At 43.0% G+C, this 21065-nt stretch overlaps 1 protein-coding gene across 3 annotated transcripts in view; it reads left to right on the forward strand.

The window, feature by feature from the left end:
* The window catches only part of FLVCR2 (FLVCR choline and putative heme transporter 2), a 513060-nt gene that overhangs the window by 255591 nt on the left and 236404 nt on the right, over positions 1 to 21065 (forward strand). For all 3 annotated transcript variants that reach the window (XM_078659926.1, XM_078659924.1, XM_078659925.1), the window contains exon 6: positions 18619 to 18722. In XM_078659926.1, the coding sequence (XP_078516052.1) occupies positions 18619 to 18722 (104 nt within the window). The remainder of the gene's footprint in view (positions 1 to 18618; positions 18723 to 21065) is intronic.

Here is a 21065-nt window from a genome sequence, read left to right on the forward strand (position 1 = left end):
CTCTCTCTACACCTCATCTATCGCCCTCACTCTATCTATCATCCTCTCCCTATCTATCGCCCTCACTCTATCTATCGCCCTCACTCTATCGCATCACCACAGCATCACTCAGCACCACCACATCACTATGCGTTACCACAGCATCACTGAATGCCAAAGCATCACTCGTCGCCACCACAACATCACTCTGCGCCACCACAGCATCAATCTGTGCAACCATTCAACACCAACTGGTTCAAATATATTCTCTCAATGTTTCAAGCTTCATTACAAATGTCACAAAAATATGTTAATATTTCACTTCTGTTCTTGGATTTTCGTCACAATAAAAAACACTGAACATAATCTTCACAAAAGTAATTTACAAAAGTTTAAGCTATTGCCATTATAAATTACAATAACTTTCATTTAAGTATTAATTATTTAAAAAAATTAAAAGCCATTGTTATTTGTAATATCAATACATCTAAGTCACGTAAATACAACACATATTGCAGTACAAATGCTATAGGTGTCACATTTGCGAAAGTTAAGACTATTGGCATTGTCAATGACAAAGCTATTAATTTCTCTATTTTCAAAACCAACACATAAATAAAAAAAATTCATTTACAATACCAATAGTTCAAACTTTCCTAATGCGAGACCTATTGCATTGCTTGTTTAAAAAGAGTGCCAACATCCTGGAAAAAGCAAACACTCAAAGGGAATGCAAGATTAAATAAAGCATGTGAAATGTAATCAGGAACAACATGGCTACCATAACGCTTTTATACTGACTGTTTAGAAATCAGTGTATGCATTTGCTTGAAAAGTTAAGGACATGACTACAGGGCCCGGAAGGGACCCATTTTAATATCTATTGGTTTATATCCTTACAAAAAGTAAGCAGTAAGGTTAACAAAGTCCACATCCGTGAACACAGAGCTACGGTACACATTTTGTTTACCAATCGACCCATAAATCTGGCATTGGTGCACTTCCCCACCCGGGGAAATCAATGCTCTTCAAAGAAAGACAAGGAAACGAAAGTAACGCTTCACCGGCAAACTCAGTAAAGTGACACTAATGTGTTTGGGTGTGAATAAAATCAATCTGGTCACTTTGCAACCACTCTTTCTTGCTTTATATTTTTTTTTATTTTTCATATTTTCAATCTTTTATTCCAGAGCCTGCACTGTGGAAAAGAAAAATGTCAGAAAAAGACGACAGAAGTGTTTTTATTTTTTGGATCCATGTCACATGGGAACAAATAAAGAAAGGAGGAAAGAGAGGGTGAAAACCGTTTCTTGGTGTCACCGTTTTCAGTAAGTGAGGTGGAGCTAGTCATAAAGAGAGGGAAGAAGAGGAAAAAAGAGAAGCGGGCAGCTGCCAGCGGCAGAGCAGAAGTGGACACCGTCCTTGCCTTCTCTGGGCCTGAAGGAAAAGAGTCAATTTCCTTCTCTGCCTGCCCCACACATCCCCGAACGGCCACTTCTATGCAGGCCTTGGTCATTTCTGCCAGCCAAGGACGAATGTTTAAAATAAAAAAGTGGGAGAACGGAATCTACTGAATAAAAGAAGTAGGGGCACGCCATGCCCTGCCGATACTGCTCACTTCGACCACTGCTTTAGTGGTGATTCATATTTTTTTTTTCCGGAGAATCTTATTGGTACTCATTTTACGAACCTAGGAAGCATGAAATGTGGAATCAGGCCTGAGCGTGTGCTCTGTTAGATCTATCACACACATCTTTAGCTGGCACTCTTCCTACCAAACTATCTTAGTTTGAGACTAGACAGCCAAATTACACAGCGTTTTTCATTTCCGCTCTCACTCGGTGTGCTCCCAAATCGTTAATAGGGCAATAAAAGACTAATCAATGTATTGTCTTTTGGCATGGGGATTATATTGGAAACTCGAAGAGCTTAAACAGACACGGGAACAGTCTCTTTATGGGGCATAAAGAGCTGCAGATACATTTGAATCAGCGGCTCCACGTCTGGTGTACTGAAAATTGTTTCTAGGAGTTGTATGAGACCTTAAAGGCTCCTATGTAGAAGAGGGCTACAGATGTTTCAGTTAGACCCGGGAATAAATATGGTTGCCTGGAGAGAGCGAATTACAGGACCGGCGGCTGGGCCCTTCATAACAGGAGATGGGAGCGGCTCCGCGCTGGAAGAGACACGGAAGGCCTGGAAGCTAGCATTACGTGACCAAGTGAGCGCTCTCAAGTGGAAAGAGCGCCGACTGGGGTCTGGCTTACCTTATGGTAGAGGGTCTGGCACTGCCCACTCCGTGACTATTTCCCCTCATCTTCTCCTACTGCAATGTCTAACCCAATTAAGCACAAAGCGGCATCCACCAACCCAGCTGGAACGGCTCAGGCAGTGTTTAAGTGCTGCAGAGGCACATGTAAACGCCACAACCAGTAAGCACTTCAGACTTTTATGCAGTGCACTAGGATTGGCTGAAGTGCTGATAATGCTCCAATCCTTGGTCCTTTGAAACATTACGATCAATCCCATCACGTGACGACATCCAGAATGTGTTCAGCCATTTATTTAATCAATTTTATATAGCACAAACTACACCCAAAGGTGTCAGAAATGTTATCAAATTCTGAAGAGGGGCATGGATGTTTCTGAGGGCCGGAGCTGCAAAGGAGCTTGTGCTTGGATGCCCGCAGTTCTGCTGGAGGGTGTTTTCCTTCAGTAAACAAGTGCACAGCGACTCCAAACACGAGCGCTAGTATTCAGTCTAAAAACACAACTCAGAAAAGAGTGCACCGGGAGTATCAAATGGCCTGAAGCGACATGACCCAAGTAAGGGGGCCTGTCGCCATGGGCGTGACAAAACACACCCAAAGGAGGGACAAATGGCACCATTCACCAAACAAAAGAAAAGCATTTGGAAAAGCACAGGGAGAAACCAATTAACATTGGTGAGCGTTGTCACACTACTCATACCCAATACTGCATGCCTCGCAGAGCAGCGCATGCGCGCTGACGCCAGGCTTGACCTAAAAAGGCATATGAGATGATGCTACGAAGGGGTGGAGTAGGGAAGAGTCTCGAAAGGGTATTTTGGGGATCATAGTATTGGTTTTGGATGAATGAGAGAGTGGAGATAGTGGATATATTGATACAGGTATAGGGTAATAAATAGGGTAGTGCATTGGAAAGATTAGTAGAAAGAGGTTTGAGATGAGTCAAAGTTGAGGTAGAGGATATATTGAGAGCAATAAAGGGTGAAAAATAGGGTGTGCATTGGACATGCTGAATCAGAAGAAAAGTAATAAGTAAAAGTAATAAACCTATAGATCCAAAAGTAATAAATATATAGATCCATAAGTACATGGAAGGTATATAGATGCATAAAAGAAGGTAGTATATGTAGATTAAAGAAGCATTAAATAAACTCTGGCTTTCAAGTGTTGTAGTACTTTAAATTAATTTTATTTATATATATATATATATATATATATATTTGTAGCGTAATAGTGAAGCAATTGTAGATAAATAGTTATTTTAAAAAGATTTACTTATTTATGCAGTCACTTATATACATGTTAAAAACATAGAATAATGTAACTATCAGTACTATGTGCATTTGTAAAGCAGAAGTAATGAATATATATATAAAACCAATTAACATAATTATTCTACAAGTTTATACAACGCATTACACATCTATAGGTACATATATATAGTACAAATAAATGCTTACATAAAGAGAGAAATGCTGTATATTTCAACTGTTTGCGTATGGTGGTTATGTGAGGAAGAGCCAATTCTTGAGTAGTTTTCTGAAGTTAAAGTGGTTCATCATCATCAATAAATCTTTATTCGGTATATAAAATCACCATAAAAGAATGCAGTTCCATAATAATAAACTCAGTTACTTAGATAACACTAAGATCAGACAGTACAGTTACTTATAAAAACAGAGGCACACAAAACAACCAGGTCTCGTTTTCCTCGATGCCCAGACAGCCTCTAAAAAGGCTAAAACAGTGAAAGCCACCCGCACCCTGGGTAGCATCTGTAAATACATTAAGGCAGGCCTAATTTGTTTAAAATGCAATGACTTCAACAAAGGGATTAAAAACATTTCCTTGGCCAACTGAAGTAAGAGCAGAACATTATAAAATGGAGCAAATCCTGCAGAAACACATTGTTGCAGCCGCAGGGTGCTCTTCCCTCAGGTCGAGTCCAACCAAGTGAGGAAGCCAAAAGATGATGCAGCTGATTAAACCTAATTCTTCCCGGTAAAAACCTGTCATGCTTTGAGCGAACCAAGCCCAGATTTGGCTCCAACCCCTGTACAAGGTCGTTATCCGTGGATCTTATAAAGAGTTCCATAGTTTGGCTGCTGGAACAGAGTGATGTGCCTCCCATAGTTTTTTTCTTGTATCTTGGGTTTTTGAGGTGAGGTGCCACTCTAAAGAAGTAGTTCCTTTGTTGAATGTGTTTGGTGCTTTTATTCCTGATGAAGAGCGGTCCCGTTCCATGTATCGCTTTGTGGGTGATACAAAGCAGCTTGAACGTGGATCTAGTGGCAAACGGTAACCAATGCAGGGATTTTAAGGCAGGGGACATGTGGTCTTGCGGTTTTATATGTAAGAGTAGTCTGGCAGCCGAGTTCTGAATCTGTTGTAATTTTTCATGGTCGTTAAAGCTGAACTGTGGTAGAGGCTATTGGCGTAATCGAGTTTGGACAACACAAGGGAGATGGTAGCCTGGACCTTGTATGGAAATCCCAAATGGGGGAAGATTTGTCGCAGTGTTTTTATAGTAACAAACCTTGATCTTGCTAGTTTGTCCACTTGGGCATTCATCAATAGCTTGGATTCCATGGTCATTCCAAGGTTTCTCACTTCCTTGGATATTTTAGGCCGTGTTCCCAGATCATCAGGCCATGTGGCAAGCGGGTCATAATGTTTCCAATAGCCACACGTGAGTATTTCTGTTTTGGAAGCTTTCAATTTGAGATGGCTCCACGTCATCAATTGATCCACGGCTCTGAGACAACTGAAAATTGGCGAGTTTCCAGTGTCTTTGGGGTATTCCAATTGAAAGAGTATTTGCATGTCATCTGCATTGTTATAGCACGTGAGGTGAAATTGATTGATCAGTGCCGGTAATGACTTCATGTAGATGTTGAAAAGCATGGGTGAGATGAGCTCAGTAGGGACTCTGGCAGTATGTCGAAGTCAAGCATGTTTGTGGAGGATATGCTGCCCCATTCCAAGCTGTGACAAGGTTACCCATAGTTGCCAAACTCTTAGATGGTACTGAGGTCATGGCCAAGTGCTCACCAGATCTCTGGCTAAAGCTTATGTACCCTAGGCATTCAAGGAGTGGGCCCTGCTACGACAATGAGAACAGAGATATACTCTGTCACTGAGTAAACAGAACCACTCAAAATCTGGGTGTACTCTGATTAAGTCATGCCAGGATCCCTGTCTGCAAACACCTAATGCAGTGAAGTTTCACATAAATGATTGTCTTCTGGTTCATCAACCTCCAGTCCTTGATGCAACTTTTGCAGATTCACCGAAGGATGCAGTTGCAAAACTGCTTACCATGCTGTCCAATGTAAGTGTTTTTGAAGATCTCCACAGTCTATCAGTCGAAGGAACCTCCCCCATCTCACGTGTTGGTAGTATTTCCCAGAGGTCCTAAACGTGACCTTAGTGAATGATCCCACAGATATTAGGAGAGACATTATTAACTTAAATGTTGCTAACTCCTGTTACTTGGGCAGGTCGTCGTCGTTGTTTTCAAAAGAGCAGCCAGTAAGTAGAGCAAAAGACTGATGATCAAAAAGCCATAGGAAAACACAAGACCTAGAAAGTTGATGCACACATTAAGAATTTCATTAAGCAATGCAGTGGGTCGGTTACAGATCTCCAATAATAATATTAGATGTTCTGGACCTTCTGACACCCATAGCCAAATGGCTTACAGCTGAATTGGCAAGAGTACAAAACAAAGCAAGTCAGGAATTTTCATCAGGACTACAGGCCTTAAGTCAAGAAAATCTGAGAACACAGGAACACCTATTTCCAATTCTAAAAAATATTATTAATCTATGATTGCATTCGATTCGCCTCTGCCAGAAGATGGACATAAATGAACTTAGTGAGAGGCTGGTAACTGTATTAGACTTTTAGCCGGGAAGAATGATCAATACTCCTTAGCAGAAAAAGGTGCCTCTGCAATCCACTGCTAGCATTTGTACTGAAACAAATAGTGGCAGATTAGTGTGCTAGTCGGTCATTCACTGCCAAAGTGAGAGCTACCAGTGGAGATTAAACTAATAGTTTTTTTTTATAAGCAGGTGTCAATTGTCTCACACTCTTGATCACTAACCCTAGGAAATGCCAGCCAATATGGCATTTGCTCTTTCCGTTCCTATCCACTAGAGTAAACAATTATTTTGAAAGTTTTAAGTATTGTTTACAGGGTCTATTATGAAACTGGTCTCAAATTCCTCTCTGATCGTTTTGTTCCCTACCGCCCACCGAGAACGTTGAGATCTGCCTGTAAATATCTTCTAGCTATCCTGAAGTTCAGGTTACAAACTTTGGGAGGCAGATATGTACCTGTTCTCTGGGCAAATGGAATGGAGCAATCTTCCGCTCCCTCTAAAGCAAACTAGCAAACTTGCTACTTTCAGAAAGCTTTTGATAACTTGGCTTTTCACTCAATCTTAAGTGTTTACTTTCTGGAGAGACCGGTTTCTTTCTTTTGTTTATGTTTTGAACGCCGATGGCGCCTCTTGAGGTGGTTCTTGCGCTTTGTAAATGCCAACTTCATTCAGTAAGCTGTAACAAATCTCCATCAGAAGTTTCTGGAGTAAAGTTTTATATTTGAGTCCTTTCAGGCTGGTTACCTACAGGAAGGTGGATACAATCTGTGATGATAGCCACAGTAGATGATCTTGGACTGCTGGTGGGCAATCACGTTGTCTGGGCTTTGAGCTTATGTAGGTGTATTAGTGGGCTTTGACATTGTCACTTACAAGATCCTCCTACAAAGCTTTCATCAAATCAATGCTACTGGTTCACCCATACCTGGATTTAATATTTTCTGTGACATTTTTCAGTGACCTCTACTGTGCTGCCATTCACAGCCCCCTTCAAGGAGTTATACGTGGTATTCCACAGGGCTCCTGGCTCCCACCTTTGTTTGCTGTGTGATGTCACTGATGGCTTCCTTTGTGTGTGTAAGTATGTTGTTGACATGCAGACAGTGGGGATCCTCGGTCACAGTGTGTGGGGCTGAGTCACACCACACGAGAGAAGAGGCAGGAGGAGACAGTTTTCAGCAGATTGCTCTGCTGGACCACTGTTACACAGACTAGTGGACAGTGGTTTCAGCAGAGCAGCACAGGTACTTTGCATTAGCATCTTCAATACCTTCCGTTCTAGCCCATAGATATGGTGTTATAAATGGGCAAGAATGTAATATATTGAGCATGCTAGTAGGATTACTGTAAAGATGAGTATGTCAATTAAGGGTTGATGATATATCAAAGGTAGGATTAAAAGTGTATGAAATTTGGTCTAAAAGGCATCATCGAAGATGTGTCTCCTGAAGGCCGTTCCTCCTATAGGATATCGCAGGACACCAATGATGGTGACCGCATTGAGATGACCACTTATTTAGACATTTGGAGCTCTTAGAATCTGTTGTTCTAAGTCAAATGTACTTATTCTGGGTGAGAAAGTTCAATCTCTTTGAGTATAACTGTGGACAATGATTACAGCCCAAACGGGGCCAATGTTCCAACTTCTCTGAAAAATGGTGTAGACTTGTAACAGGCTGAGTGGCATTAAATAGTGCCATTTTATGTAATGTTTTTTCCTTTTGTAACAATTTCCCGAAAGACAAAGCCAAAGCAATTAACAAGGCAGATTACATTTAGGATGTCAGAATTTCTACCATGTTTGGAATTATCTCCACATGGCTTCACAATTGCTTTAGTGATCAGTGTCAATCACACTGCCCGGTTGAAAACAGTATGCACTTTTTTGCGCCTTTCATGAACACTGGACTAAAGGCTCCACGTCCCCAGCAATTGTTGTGTATGGGTGATCTTCGCTCTAATGTGGTTTGTTGGATGTTTGTGTATGGCAACTTAGTGCTGTTAGGAGCACCTTGGAACCCAGCTCTGTGGCATGACGGTGCAGTGTTTCATATCTGAGAACTGTTAAGACTGCTGCTGTGCTGTAAGGAAGTCTGTGACAGACTGTCTTGCATAGGTGCGCCTTTGTTGCATGTATTGGAGCTGTATGGACTATGGCTTTGTTGAATGGAGACCTTGACAGCAAATTGTAAGCATAGCTCTGCTGTGTTACATGTAAGAGACATATTGTACAGTGTTCGGTTGGATGTTTGTGGTATATCTTAGTGAAAAGTGCTGTTCTGACCCCTAGGATTGGAGACTATGGAATGTCTGTGCTATGTTGCATGTGAGGTGTCTGATGTCTGCTTCTGGATACAGTAGGAACAATGAAAACTTACTGGGAGGATGTGTTAATGCACAGAATTATTGATTTTCATTATGTTACAGCACATTGGATGCAATGGATGACATGTAGTTATTGTATTACATATGTATTTTCCATGTTGTCATCTAATATTGTAAATCGTGATGATCAAATGATGCATCGCATTGAGGACTGGAGCATTAATTTATGTGAACGAAGTGATTTGATGCGTTATTATAAGTCCTTAAGATTCGGTATAGGCAGGTGGGTGGTTGGGCATTATTTAAGCTGCAGGAAATATTTATACCGTGAGGTTTAATCTTGTATTTCCAAGGCAGGTTGTAAGCAGACTGTTTGGATCATCTGAAAAGTACTTGCAGGCAATATTGTCTCTCGCTATGCATTGAAAACTGCTACTAGCCCGGTTTCTGAGTAGAAACTTTGAAATAGTATGTTGGGGATCTCACACTTGGGTGGGGATATTGAATACTGATGAATTAATGAAGATGCCTGTGGAGGAGAGCTAGGACTAGAGTTGAGAAACTTTTCCTTCCTCCCCATAAGGGCTTTTGCTTTTTCAATTCTTTGGGCCTATTCATGTGTGAGGCATATTACAAGGATCTAGCTCGCAAAGCAAACCTTGAGAGTACAGAATCTAAACCTGGGCTGAGAGCCGAGCTATACCCCTTGTGGTCACTTTAGTCCCCTCCCCCAAAGGGGTGGCCCTTGGAGTGCGGGAAGTTGCCTGCAATAATTCAAGGTGCCCCACGGCTTGGACGGACACCAGAAAACCACAGCCAGCGACTGGTCAACAGCTTTTAAAATGGCCTATGGTTTGCTACAAAATAAGCTTAGAAGCTCACAACTTGACCCCAGACTGCAGCAGGGTGTGGGAGAAACTTGACCCACCCACACCTGAAGTTGGTAAGATTCTGGGGGGTATGTCGCAGGTTCCACAGGTAACGTCCAGTTGGGGAATCAAAAAGGGACACGGTGGTAACAACAGCAGTTAGCCACAAGATTATTGGTACGGTTACAAGAACGACCAGATGGAAGTTGTCCTCTACCTTTGAGCTTTGGGGTGCGAAGCGGTAGGGCCACCGATTGGAGACCAGAAATTAGGCTTTGGACTGACCACGGAGAGGGACACTGCATTTGCCTCCCAAAGTATGGCAAGATCCAGCAGAGGGACTGTTGCAAAGGTTGCAAGTTAAGTCAAAAGGAAAGGACAAAGTCTCACTGTAAGAAGCAAATCAAAGTCGAAACGACATCAAAGGTGGTCAGTCTTCTAAACAACTGCTTTGATTATGGTTTGTTGCATGATGAAAACCCACTAAGGTATAAATACCTGTTGCCTTTTCTAACTCCAGCTGAGCATCTTCGCCAAGTTGCTTAAGATAGGATGGAAGAGTGACTTAAGTGTCTTTGTAAGTTTAAATGGGGGGATGCAGTAAATGTTGAGGGGCAAAACTCTGCGAAGATTTGATGCTGAGGCCACAGCACTTGACTGCATGCACTCTTTATCGTCACAAGTGTAAATTCTGTTTTCACCTGTAAAGTCGGGTCCATTGAGGCAACGCAAATCCGAGGTCAATGCATTTGCCGCTGTAATTTTCATTTGCCACACTTCTCATATAGTCTGTAAAGTACTGCTTACTTTCTAAATTTAGTCAAAAAGCAGTTTCTGGCTCAGCTTCCCCCCTCCCTGCTGCGTCATTACCGCCTGAGGTGGAAGAACAATGCATATTTGCTTCCTCCATGTGCACAAATTGTTTTTGGGGTAAGTGCCAAGATGCAAGAATAGGAACCCCATGTACCCAGGCAGTCTTTGCAAAGACTTCTAAAGAGCGCGCACACTGCTAGGCCCTTGGTACCGGAGCCAAGCCAGGAAGGTCTTCTGAGGTGTGCCAAGCCTGTCCATAAACATCACGTATTCAAAGCCTTGCAGAGAGGCAGGCAGCATCCACGCGCATGCACGTTAAGCTGACCCAACCTGCGTACGCAATTAACCAGAGACATATTTTATCATTGTGTTAAATGCATGATCTTGTAATTATAAGTTTTCAAGTATCCTCTCATCTGCCAAGGGCTAGGAGTAGCCATTGTATGTGTGTACCTATGCTCACTAGAACCGCCTGCTGTGTTCAGAATCAACTGTGTGCGTGTGTGCTTCATGCTATGCTATTGTTCACAACAGCACCTCCTGCTGGAAGGGGCAGAAAGCTGCACCCTCCTGTGGGAGAGACGCTGGTGACATGAGAGGTGAGCTCTTTTATGAGTGTTTTCTTGAGCACAATATGCCCCATGTGCTGAAACGATAGAAGAATCGAAGGTTAATGGGTAAGACGAAGGAGCCTTGGGATGGGTCAAGGCGGAAATAGCCACAAAATCTTATGGGCAGGCTCGTGGTCCTGAAGAGGGGGATATACACTAAATGGAGTGGTTACCTTGAGCACCTAGAATCTATAACAATGAAAGGTTACTATGTACTCAGACCTGAAGGTAGCCAGCCAGGTACCTGATCATGCTGTTATGTTAAAAATATTTATACCGCGCTCGGTCACCAGACGGTTTCATAGCGCTCATAGACAATTGTGGGGGGAACAGTTCAGCGGAGTAACTCAGTAGGCTAGCTGGAAGAAGTGAGTTTTGAGTAATTTACGGAAGCAGACATAACTGGGGCAAAGTCTAAGGGAAATATGAGATGTGAATCCTATGAGATGTGCAAAGGGTGACCCCTCTTAAATGTACAACTTCTATGTTTGATGTCTCTTATGTGACCTAGGATGTTTGGATCTCAGTTAGTCTTCTTCCAACTCAAATGATGGTGGCCCTGTACCGCTGTCCAGATGTCCATGCACTTGACTGAATACTGTAGTGCGACCGTCCGAAGCAATGACATTAAATTGGATTTATTGAGCGCACTAAACCAAAGGGTATCAAGGCACTGAGCCAAGTGTGAAACGGTTGGCCATTGGAGGAAGTGGGGCAAAAAAAAGCTACAGGAGAACGAAAGTCAAAGTGTAGATGAAAGAGCCTACCCTGATAGCTAACTGCTGCTGCAAGATGAGAACAACCAAGTTTTAAGATGTTTTCCAAAATAAGAAAAGGAATTGATTTCTGCAATGTCATTAGGGAGGGTGTTCCAGTCTTGGCAACCGAAAAGGATCGACCGCCCCATCTGGCCTTTCGAATTCTCGGAACAACCACCTTCTACTGGGTGCTGATCTCAGATGTCTACTAGGCATGTACCACCCAGGGGCACAACTAGACCCAAACTTGCGGGGGGGGGCGGCAGGAGACACCCATCCAGGGCAGGCTTGAGCGACAGTCTTTTTTGGTGCTCTCCTCCCCATATCCTCCTTCCCCATGCATTCCCTCCCTATCACTCTCAGTGCAGCTCATCTCTCCATAGCCTCTCTTTGAGGTACATTTCATTTTTTTTATAGCGCTATTCATAATTCACTCACATTGAGTTCTCTGATCAGCATGTTGCACATTCTTTGCAGCAGGTACATTAACCCGCTGTGCTACCGTATGATGAGCTAGAACAGCAACTAAACAAAAATTCAGATTTCTCACCAGTAGGAAAATTATTCACCAGAGTTATCTTGATATTTTTGTTGTTGCCTGAAAACTACCTGATGCACTGGGAAGTTCATATGCTTTTAAAGCAAACATTATTTTTAAACACAGCGCCCCCCACCAAAGTAAACACCAGGTGCGGCTGCACCAGTCGCACCGCTCTAAATTAAGCCAGTCCTGCTCCCAGCAATGGGGCAGGACAAGCGTTTCCAGAAATGGGGTGAGAGCTAACCTCATACCCATTATATGAGGAAAAAGATCTATGTAAGTGGTCGGGTGTGATACTTCCCCAAAATTAAAGCAAGCAAAACAAGATAACAGATTTCTTGTAGATGATTTAATGGAGAGTAGACTTTTCCCCTGAGAATTTTTTTTAACTTTTGGGATCAAGTTTGCTAAAATGCCGCAGACACTTATGGGCGCTCAGTACCGAATGAGTACTAGGCCTTATTAAATCAGTAAAATCAGGATCTCCCTTGGACCCTTGTCCACCTAAAATCATACATCAGGTACCGGAAATTATCAGTGTCCACCTGGCAGAATTATTAATGAGCTAATTAACACAGGACATTTCCTGCAGAATGGAAGAAAGCTTCCATTCTTCCCCTTCTAAAAAAAATCCAACCTCAGCCAGCAAGCACCCAGCTGTTCTAGGCCTATATCTGTTACCTTTAGCAGCCAAAATTTTAGAAAAAGCACTGAATCTGGAACTTGCTACTCTCATTGATACCAATAAGCTTCTAGACACTCACAATTTGGATTTAGAGTTGCTCATGGCACTGAATCTGCTCCGATTGTCGATGCCGAAGAGCTGAGATCCACAGTGGAGAGTGGGAGGGTGGGGCAAGGCTGCCCTAATCCTGTTGGATCTCTCAGCGAGATTCGATATGGTCAGTCATAACTTACTGATTGACCGGCATTTTTAATGCTGCCATCAAGGGTTCAGCTCTTAATCTTCTTAAATCTTTTTTGTCAGAGAGGAAACAATTTGTAGCCATGAGTTGATTCAGTTCTGATGTGTTCCTTCTGCCATGTGGGGTCTCCCGGGACTCCTCCGTGAGCCCAACTCTTTTCAATCTGTATGTTACCCACTGGCCAGGCTCATTAAATCCTTTGGTTATACAGTCGTCTCATACGCAGACGATACACAATTAGTGGTATCTGTTTTCAGCAATGGAGAGGAGACCGCAACTAGATTTAACAACTGCATGAGACAGACAATTGGATGAAAACCAATTGTGTTAAACTGAACTCTGGGAAAACGGAGTCCTTCTCCCACGTAACAACACCTCTTTTTGGACGCCTAGTTGGCCACAAGAGTTGGGCTCACTGCCCAGTTCTGTGAAGAAAGTTAGAAATCTGTGGATCAGTTTCGACAATAGACTGACCTTCGGAGATCAGGTCAATTATGTAGCCTCCTCAGTTATCTTTACTTTGAAAATCATCAGGAAGGTGTGTTGCTTCATTCCAATGGACCTTCAGAAAACTCGAGTAACTGCACTTGCCCTATCCAAATTGGACTATTGTAAAGCTCTCTTCCTGAAGGCTGAACAAAGATTTCTTCATAAACTGCAAATACTTCAGAATGCCTTGGCATGTCTTCTTCTGGGAATTCCCAAAGACCAATTGGCTTCTCCGGCTTTGGTCAAATTCCACTGGCTAACCATCAAAAAAGGATTGAATTTAAGGCACACTGTTTTGCCTTCAAGGCCTTACACAGTTCTGGCCCTGAATATTTGAGAAACAAATGTACCTGGTACCACCACCCAGAAAGCTTAGATCCTCCATGGCCAAATATGTGATCGTCCCCAAGTTCAAACAAGTCTCTGGGGAGGCAGCAGCTTTATCTTGGGAACTGCCAAGCTGTGGAACTCTCTCCTGACGCAGTTGAAAGAAAGCCCAAATCGCCTTTCTTTCAGGAAGTACCTTAAAACCTGGCTTTTCAGTAATCAAAGCTCTTAAGTTTATCCTAGACAGAAGCACTGCCAAGATGCCTTCTGGCATTCAAGCTCTCTACAAATTTATAAATCAAATCATTCATGAAATATTCCAGTACTTTCATGGTGCACCAGGGAAGCCTGTCCTTCCTAGGAGTAGAACTATTTTTTTTCCAAATGTCTTATTTCCGAAATTATGTCCACTATACCAAGGTCATAATTTTTTCATGGGTGAGCCCCTTGTGCCACAGTCACACTGAATGCCAAGGTGTGCATTCAGTGTGACAGTGGCAGCAATATACCATGGATGCTTCAGCCACAGCCATGAGTACCTCTAAAAATTCCCTCCAGTATGCAAGGGTCAGCATTTTGTCATTGACCCCACCCCCGGTCGCCACCGCTGAGAACTCGCAATTTCAGCAGTTTTGTGTTCTTTTCATCGTGAGTGGAGCTTCAGCCTCTGGTACGCCTTTCCACCAATACAATGCCCAGAGTTCTCAATAAGATCAGGAACGATCTGGTCCAAGTCATCCTTGTGGCTCCGGACTGGTCGTTGATAGTGTGGTATCCTGATCTGTTGAGCATAGCCATCTGTCCTCCGATCAGGCTGTCTCTTCAGGAGGATCTTCTATTGCAGTAGCAGGGGCGGGTTCTGCACCCAAACCTGTCACTGCTCCTCCGTCATGCATGGAGATTGAGGGGCAACAGTTGACATTCATAAAATAAACATTGCGGTACGATGGCATTCGCATTCACTACACAGTTGACAGCTTTGACCTTCTGCCCGAAGTCTGCAAAGTTATCTTGTCAGCCAGGCGTCCCTCTGCCAAGGCAGTATATGCCTGCCGTTGGGGTAAGTTAGAGGCATGGTGTACAAAGAAACAGGTTTACCCACTTTCTGCTCCCCTCTCCCTGGTTCATTTGATTCTTTCTCTTGCCCAGCAGGGCTCTGCTTTGGGCACCTTAAAAGGCTATCTGTCTGCTATCTCAGCCTTTCTGCGTTTGCCAGATCAGCCAGCCTTCCTCTAATCCCCTGAAGTAAACAGGTTTTTGAAAGGTCTGCAACACGTTTGCACGTTCACCCTTCATCATGCCTCAGTGGGACTTGAATCTAGTACTCATCTTTGTGATGTGTGCTCTTTTCGAGCCACTGCACAACTGTCTTCTCAGCCTCCCTTTAATCAGACGACCTTCCAGGTGGCAGTAACATCTGCCAGGACGGTCCGTGAACTTCAGGCTTTGTCATCTAAGCCTCCATACCTGAACATCTTCCCAGACAAGCTAGTTCTTCGCTCTAGAGCTTCCTTCCCTGTTGAAAGTTGTCACTCCCTTTCATGTAGGACCAGTCCATAAACCTGCCTACCTTTTATGCTCCACCGCATCCCTCTAAGGAAGAGGAGTGACTACACCGACCGGACTTAAAAAGAGCATTATCGTTTTACCTTGACCATGCGAAAGAGTTCCGGGTGGACGACCAACTTTTCGTGGGCTATGTCAGAGCGAAGAATGGGAAGGCCGTGCACAAACAGACCATCTCCCAAAGGATGGGCGCTAAGCATTAAAATCTGGTACGCATTGGCCAAGAAGCAACCCTCTGAGGGCTTGAATGCTCATTCCACCAGACCCAAGGCTACAACCACTGCGTAAGCATGCAGAGTTTCGGTGCTGGATGCCTGCTAGGTAGCCACACTACTGCCTGGACAGTCAGGTCCTAGGGATGGGTACTTTGCCCATTCGTTTCTGCAGGACTTTTAGTGTGAAATTGTTTTGCAGACCTACCTCCCGGGAGGTATTGGTTGGGTATTTGTTTCTAAGGGAAGAAATCTGCTGCTACAAGTCTCCATCAGATGAACAAGTAACTTACCTTCGGCAGGCCTTGAAAAATCTACTCACCCACTGGTGAATCAGATTTTATCAGGTCAAGCTATTTATAGGACCTACTGGTTCATTCTGGTGAGTGAACTTGAGCTGGAAAGGAATAGGTGTTTTGTTCATTCAGAAAGTGAATGAGCAATAAAGATGCCTTTAAATCTTGTTTTTATCTTGACACATTTGCACAATTAGTGATGTGCAAATGACATATATTTGTAGAAACTCAATTTCCAAACATTGTTTGTACAGTGTATAGTTTTAACAGTAAAACCTCATGTCCATTGGAAGATTTATGGCTATTTCAATGGAAAATATGCTGATTGCAAATGAGTGTGCTACCAATTCATGCTTTAGTTATGCATGGATTAAAAGGAATCGTTTTTAAACATGATTTGAGAAACATTCCTGCCCCCACCCTGATGAGAATGCTGGTCATAAACTAAGAGGCAAGTCAGAGATCACGTGTACCCTATATGTGGACTAGATTCTTATTATACATGGAGCAAACGTTTAGTCTATTAAATCAAACAAAATATTTTTTTTCTACAGCAGATTTGCTGAACTCGCGTATTTGAAGGAGCTCCCAAATGTGATAATGAAGAAAATGGCGGCCCAGTGAATAAAAATATTTGCCCAGGAACACATAATCTGAAACCAGTAATGGGTCAAGAGCATAACAGTTAGGTCGAGTAGATTTAAGTCACTAGACTAGGTCTCGTAAAATGTTTATAATTTTTCGAGGCCTGCCTTCGGTAACTCCACAGATTCTTAACAATTCACCCATTCTCCACTGATACACCCATTCTCCCCGCTCTGTGAATGGATTTCTAGGGACGGGTTGAGCCCCTTTCAGGGCCCTAGTTTTCCACACCACTGGTCAATTGTGTTTGTAGCTCTGCGCTCCTGGGATGGAAAGTCACGGAAAGAAACTAACTTCAGTTCGCTGGGGTGGTGCCTATGTAGTCACCTATACATCACTTCCGACGTGGACTACTCCAAGGGGAACCGAACAACGCCACCTACCAGCGCTCAAGGGTACTGCTCACAAAATAGTTCCAGATTCAGTCTGACACCTGGGGATAATTCTAAGGTAAGGAATCTGCGGCTATATAGCCACTACCAGAAAAGGCGTTGCCAAAGGTAAGTAACTTGTTCTTTAAAGGCCTATTTACAGAAAGCGAGCACTCATGAAAGAATACAAGGAACTAGTCTGAGGTGGTAAACAGGTTATGCTCCACGGGAGGGACAATTCATGTTGGACTGCCTTAAACAAACCCTGCAAATAAAAAGGAAGCAAATAGGAGTTACAAACCACAAAGCTATTGGTGAGCAATGGGTCCATAGCATCCCTAGGGAGGCTTTCATAATGTCCCCAAGAAGTATTTTTGCAACCAGACAGCTCCGCTATCTGGTAGGCTACAACCTAAAAGGGGGGACTTAGCAAGGAGATGACAAATCTGAATTGCCCATAAGAGAAAGACCCTGGCCATTTTTATTTTGTTGGCAGCTAATGTTCCCTTTAAACGCTATCTCCTCCAAGTGAAATCTCAGCTCCCCCCCCTCATCCGACTCCCCCCTTCACCACCACCACCACCACCACTCAGAAACTCACCCCATAATCAGTTAATAAATGCCAGGCAGGACTCAGCTCACCAGAAGGCTTTGCAGAGAGGGTGGGTTGCACCAGCTTAGAAGCCACCACAATATCCTCAGAACCCCCTCTCTATTTTGGCAACAGGTATGAGGCTGGAAAATCTATATTTCACACGCAGCCCGTATCCACAATTATGTATTGTGACTTTTTTACCAGTTTCCCTTTAAATAAACCATTTTAAGTGAAACACCTCGGACCCCCCCCCAGAGACTCGGCAAACAGCTTAAGCCTTGAAACCCTCTGATTTTGTCAGCCTGCTCTGTTCTCATATAAATGATTTATGTCATCATCAGATTCCATCTTTACTAACTGAATTGATTCGATGGGTAAAAATGAATCAGTGCCAATCATCCAAACAGAAATTTTGTATAAAGGTAATTCGATTTAATTTGCACATAATTGCAGTGCACTAGTTCTGAAAATAACTCCTGGTTCGAGCAATATACACAGTATGAAGATTACTAACCATGGAACTGACTTTTCCAGATTTCTATACAGGGCGAAAATGTATCTGACAACACAGAATGTTTAGCTCTTCTGTTCCTCTAGTGGAAATGTTGTGCTCATTTTGTGTATTTTTTTTAATTACATTTTTTACTTTTATTCTTCACTTATCCACATTTATATGACGATGCAGAATATGTTTAGCTCTTCTGTTCCTCTAGTGGAAATGTTGTGCTTATTATGTGTATCTTTTTTTAATTTTTTTTATTTGTATTCACTTGTTCGGGTGTCAGCATGCTCATCTTTACACAAAGATGCTGTCTCCAGCATGTATCCCGATGAGCCGGATTTATGTGGATATCTTGAAAAGGGTATACAACCGTTCACTCAGTCGCACTGAAATAATATATTGTGGATAACTAAACTTCTAGAGGTTGAGAAGTATATATTTAAAAATTCCATCTGCTGTATGAAAACCTGAAGCATGCAAATGGGCGATTTTGATCCCCCTCGCAGGTGAGTTTGGATTGCATGAGATTAAATGTCTAGAATTGGGGTTCAGGTGCCTGATGTGGAGTACTCCCATTGCACTCATGCATCTGCGCTATTCACTGGTTTCACGGCTCCTGTTGTTATTTCCCCACAGGGCGAGGAGGTGAATGCCGGCAGGATCGGTCTGACAATCACTGTGTCTGGGATGGTTGGTGCTCTCCTCTGTGGATTCTGGCTGGATAAATCCAAAACGTACAAGTAAGTGACAAACTATTGCTCTTCGTTCACCAATCCTGGTTTTCCTTACTGGTTCAGTTCCAGTAATACTCCGCTCCCCAGGGTTCCCTTGGAGTACCCCCTCCTTCCAGCACCCAAGCCGCTGTAGCTCGAGAACACCATATTTCATACCGGTACCGACCACAGAAAGTTTAAGTGGTTGCACCTGTGTGTCATTGGTAAAGGTAAGAGAAACTTGCTAAAATCATCATACCATTCCCTGCGCAACACCTTTTAGGACATTGTCCAGCAAGGCAAGCTGCCTACTCCGAAGTACAGCATGTGTTCTTATCTCCAGCCACTGAATTTAATTGCATGTAAACCTAGGCACAGCAGAATACTTATGGCCAATTTGTAGAGTAAAGCAGAAAAGGAAACAAACGTCCGAACTCCACCTGACTAATCTGCAGGATTATATGTTCACCCTTGTATGGTTTTGGCCTTTGGTGCCTGGAGATCAAATGGAAAGTGAGCTTCCACTGCCTTTCCTTTGCCATAAGGCCAGTGCTGTTTGTTTTGTGCCCCATCAGTGGTAGGAGATAGAGTGAGTCACGGACACCTTCAGACCCTAAGCTTCTCTTTTTATGGATTACAGGAAATCAGACACTTCTGTTAGGCATACCCAAGCTCATTTGGGTGCCTTTCAAGGCTACTCTCCATGCTGCTGCATGGTTAATATCTGGAACCAGGAAATTGAACTGCTGCTCTCTCTAAAATTGTTGCTGATTGAAGCCAGGAGAATATTAAAGCTGATGTGGATTGAAAATAAAGTACTTCACCCCGTGACATCCAAATATTCTGCCAAGAAACTGTCTACCTTCATAGAGATCTTTCTTACTTTGGAGCTCAGAAATGACCCTTCTTTAATGCCTAATCTTCAAGAAAAAAAAGTACACTTAACTGAGCTTTCTCAAGATCTGCACTCAAAGTATGGAACTCCACCTCCCTCCCTGCACACATACAATTAGATGCAACTCCTTGGTGAACCATTCAAAAATAAGCGGAAAGATCTCCTATTGCAATATTACTACTAACTGATCGTATTGACAAAGATTAAGTGTATCTACCCAAAGTAAAGAAAACATTTCAGAGTCCTTTATTATATCTTTATGGTTTCCTTTTTTATTTGTTGATGTCAAGTTCCTTATTCCAGCGTGAATTTAGTCCAGCATTTGGTTGCACGTGTGCTATGATGTTATTCTGTGAGCAGCCGACACACGTTTCGCCCCCATGTGGCTTGATAGCCCGGGCCTATCTCAAGGCTGTAAAGATACACGCAATGTGGATGTAGTCAAACGTCGGTTTGTGACCAGGAAAATAGGTGTGTCCACCACCAAAGTGAGGTATAGAAATTTGTGATCAGATAGAGCTGAGTCAAGGGATATGTTCAGGAAGAGTTGGGGGGGCACACGTTAATCGGGGGCTAGTGCCCATTCCTTTCGCTCTAGGTTCATGCAGGATAGGGCATGTGGCTATGTCATTATGATAATCATGTGGTGCTTGGTACTGGCATGCACTATTTTTGTTTAGTTAGGGAACTCTGGGTGGATCTTGAGCTTGCCTGCTCCTCAATTTCTAGAAAACAACTAAAGACCCTTTTTGAGGAGCACAATCTGGCCCAGCTTTACAGCTGCTCCCGAACAGGCAAGCTAACCTCAGCGTTCCTAGAGATAAAGGATAGGCCTTTTTTGAATCTGCCCTAGATGTTATCACACCAGCCGCCGCCAGAAAACTTTACCTCCAGTTCAGATATGGGGTGTTTCCCCTTCGTTGCTTGACCCACAAATGGAAGGGTATGCAAAACCCAAATTGTCCGGCATGTGATTGCCCTGATGAGACAGTATATCATGTGTTCTTCAGTTGCCCCCACCACTACAAAGCTAGAAAACGCTGGCTGGTGCAGATCTGTAGGAACCTTGGGACTAGACAATGTGTGGAGGCTTTTAGGAACCTTCAGTATGATACAAGAATCCCTATTGTCTACTCAGTCGCAGGTTTTTTATTTTCCATGTGGTGCTCTCGTAGGTACTTTCTAAAATCTTCCAATCGGGCAATAGATTCCCTGAGAACAGAATCATAAGTACTGTAGATCTTGTAAGTTGGGTAGTCTATTCCCTAGTGGTTATTTCATGACTGCCTTAAGTGTACAGTTTTGTTATCCTGATTTGATTTTAACCTGTTTGCCTACTGTTAGGGGAACCCCAAAGCAGTTAGTCTATTCATTTACTACTGTTAAAATGTAGTGTAAAGACGTAACCTTTAGCAGGAAGAAAGCCTAATGTGAGGTTTACGCCAATTTTTAAATGATAAGACCTGGTCACCTTT

The sequence above is a fragment of the Lissotriton helveticus genome, chromosome 9, assembly GCF_964261635.1.
Source record: "Lissotriton helveticus chromosome 9, aLisHel1.1, whole genome shotgun sequence".
NCBI lineage: Eukaryota > Metazoa > Chordata > Amphibia > Caudata > Salamandridae > Lissotriton > Lissotriton helveticus.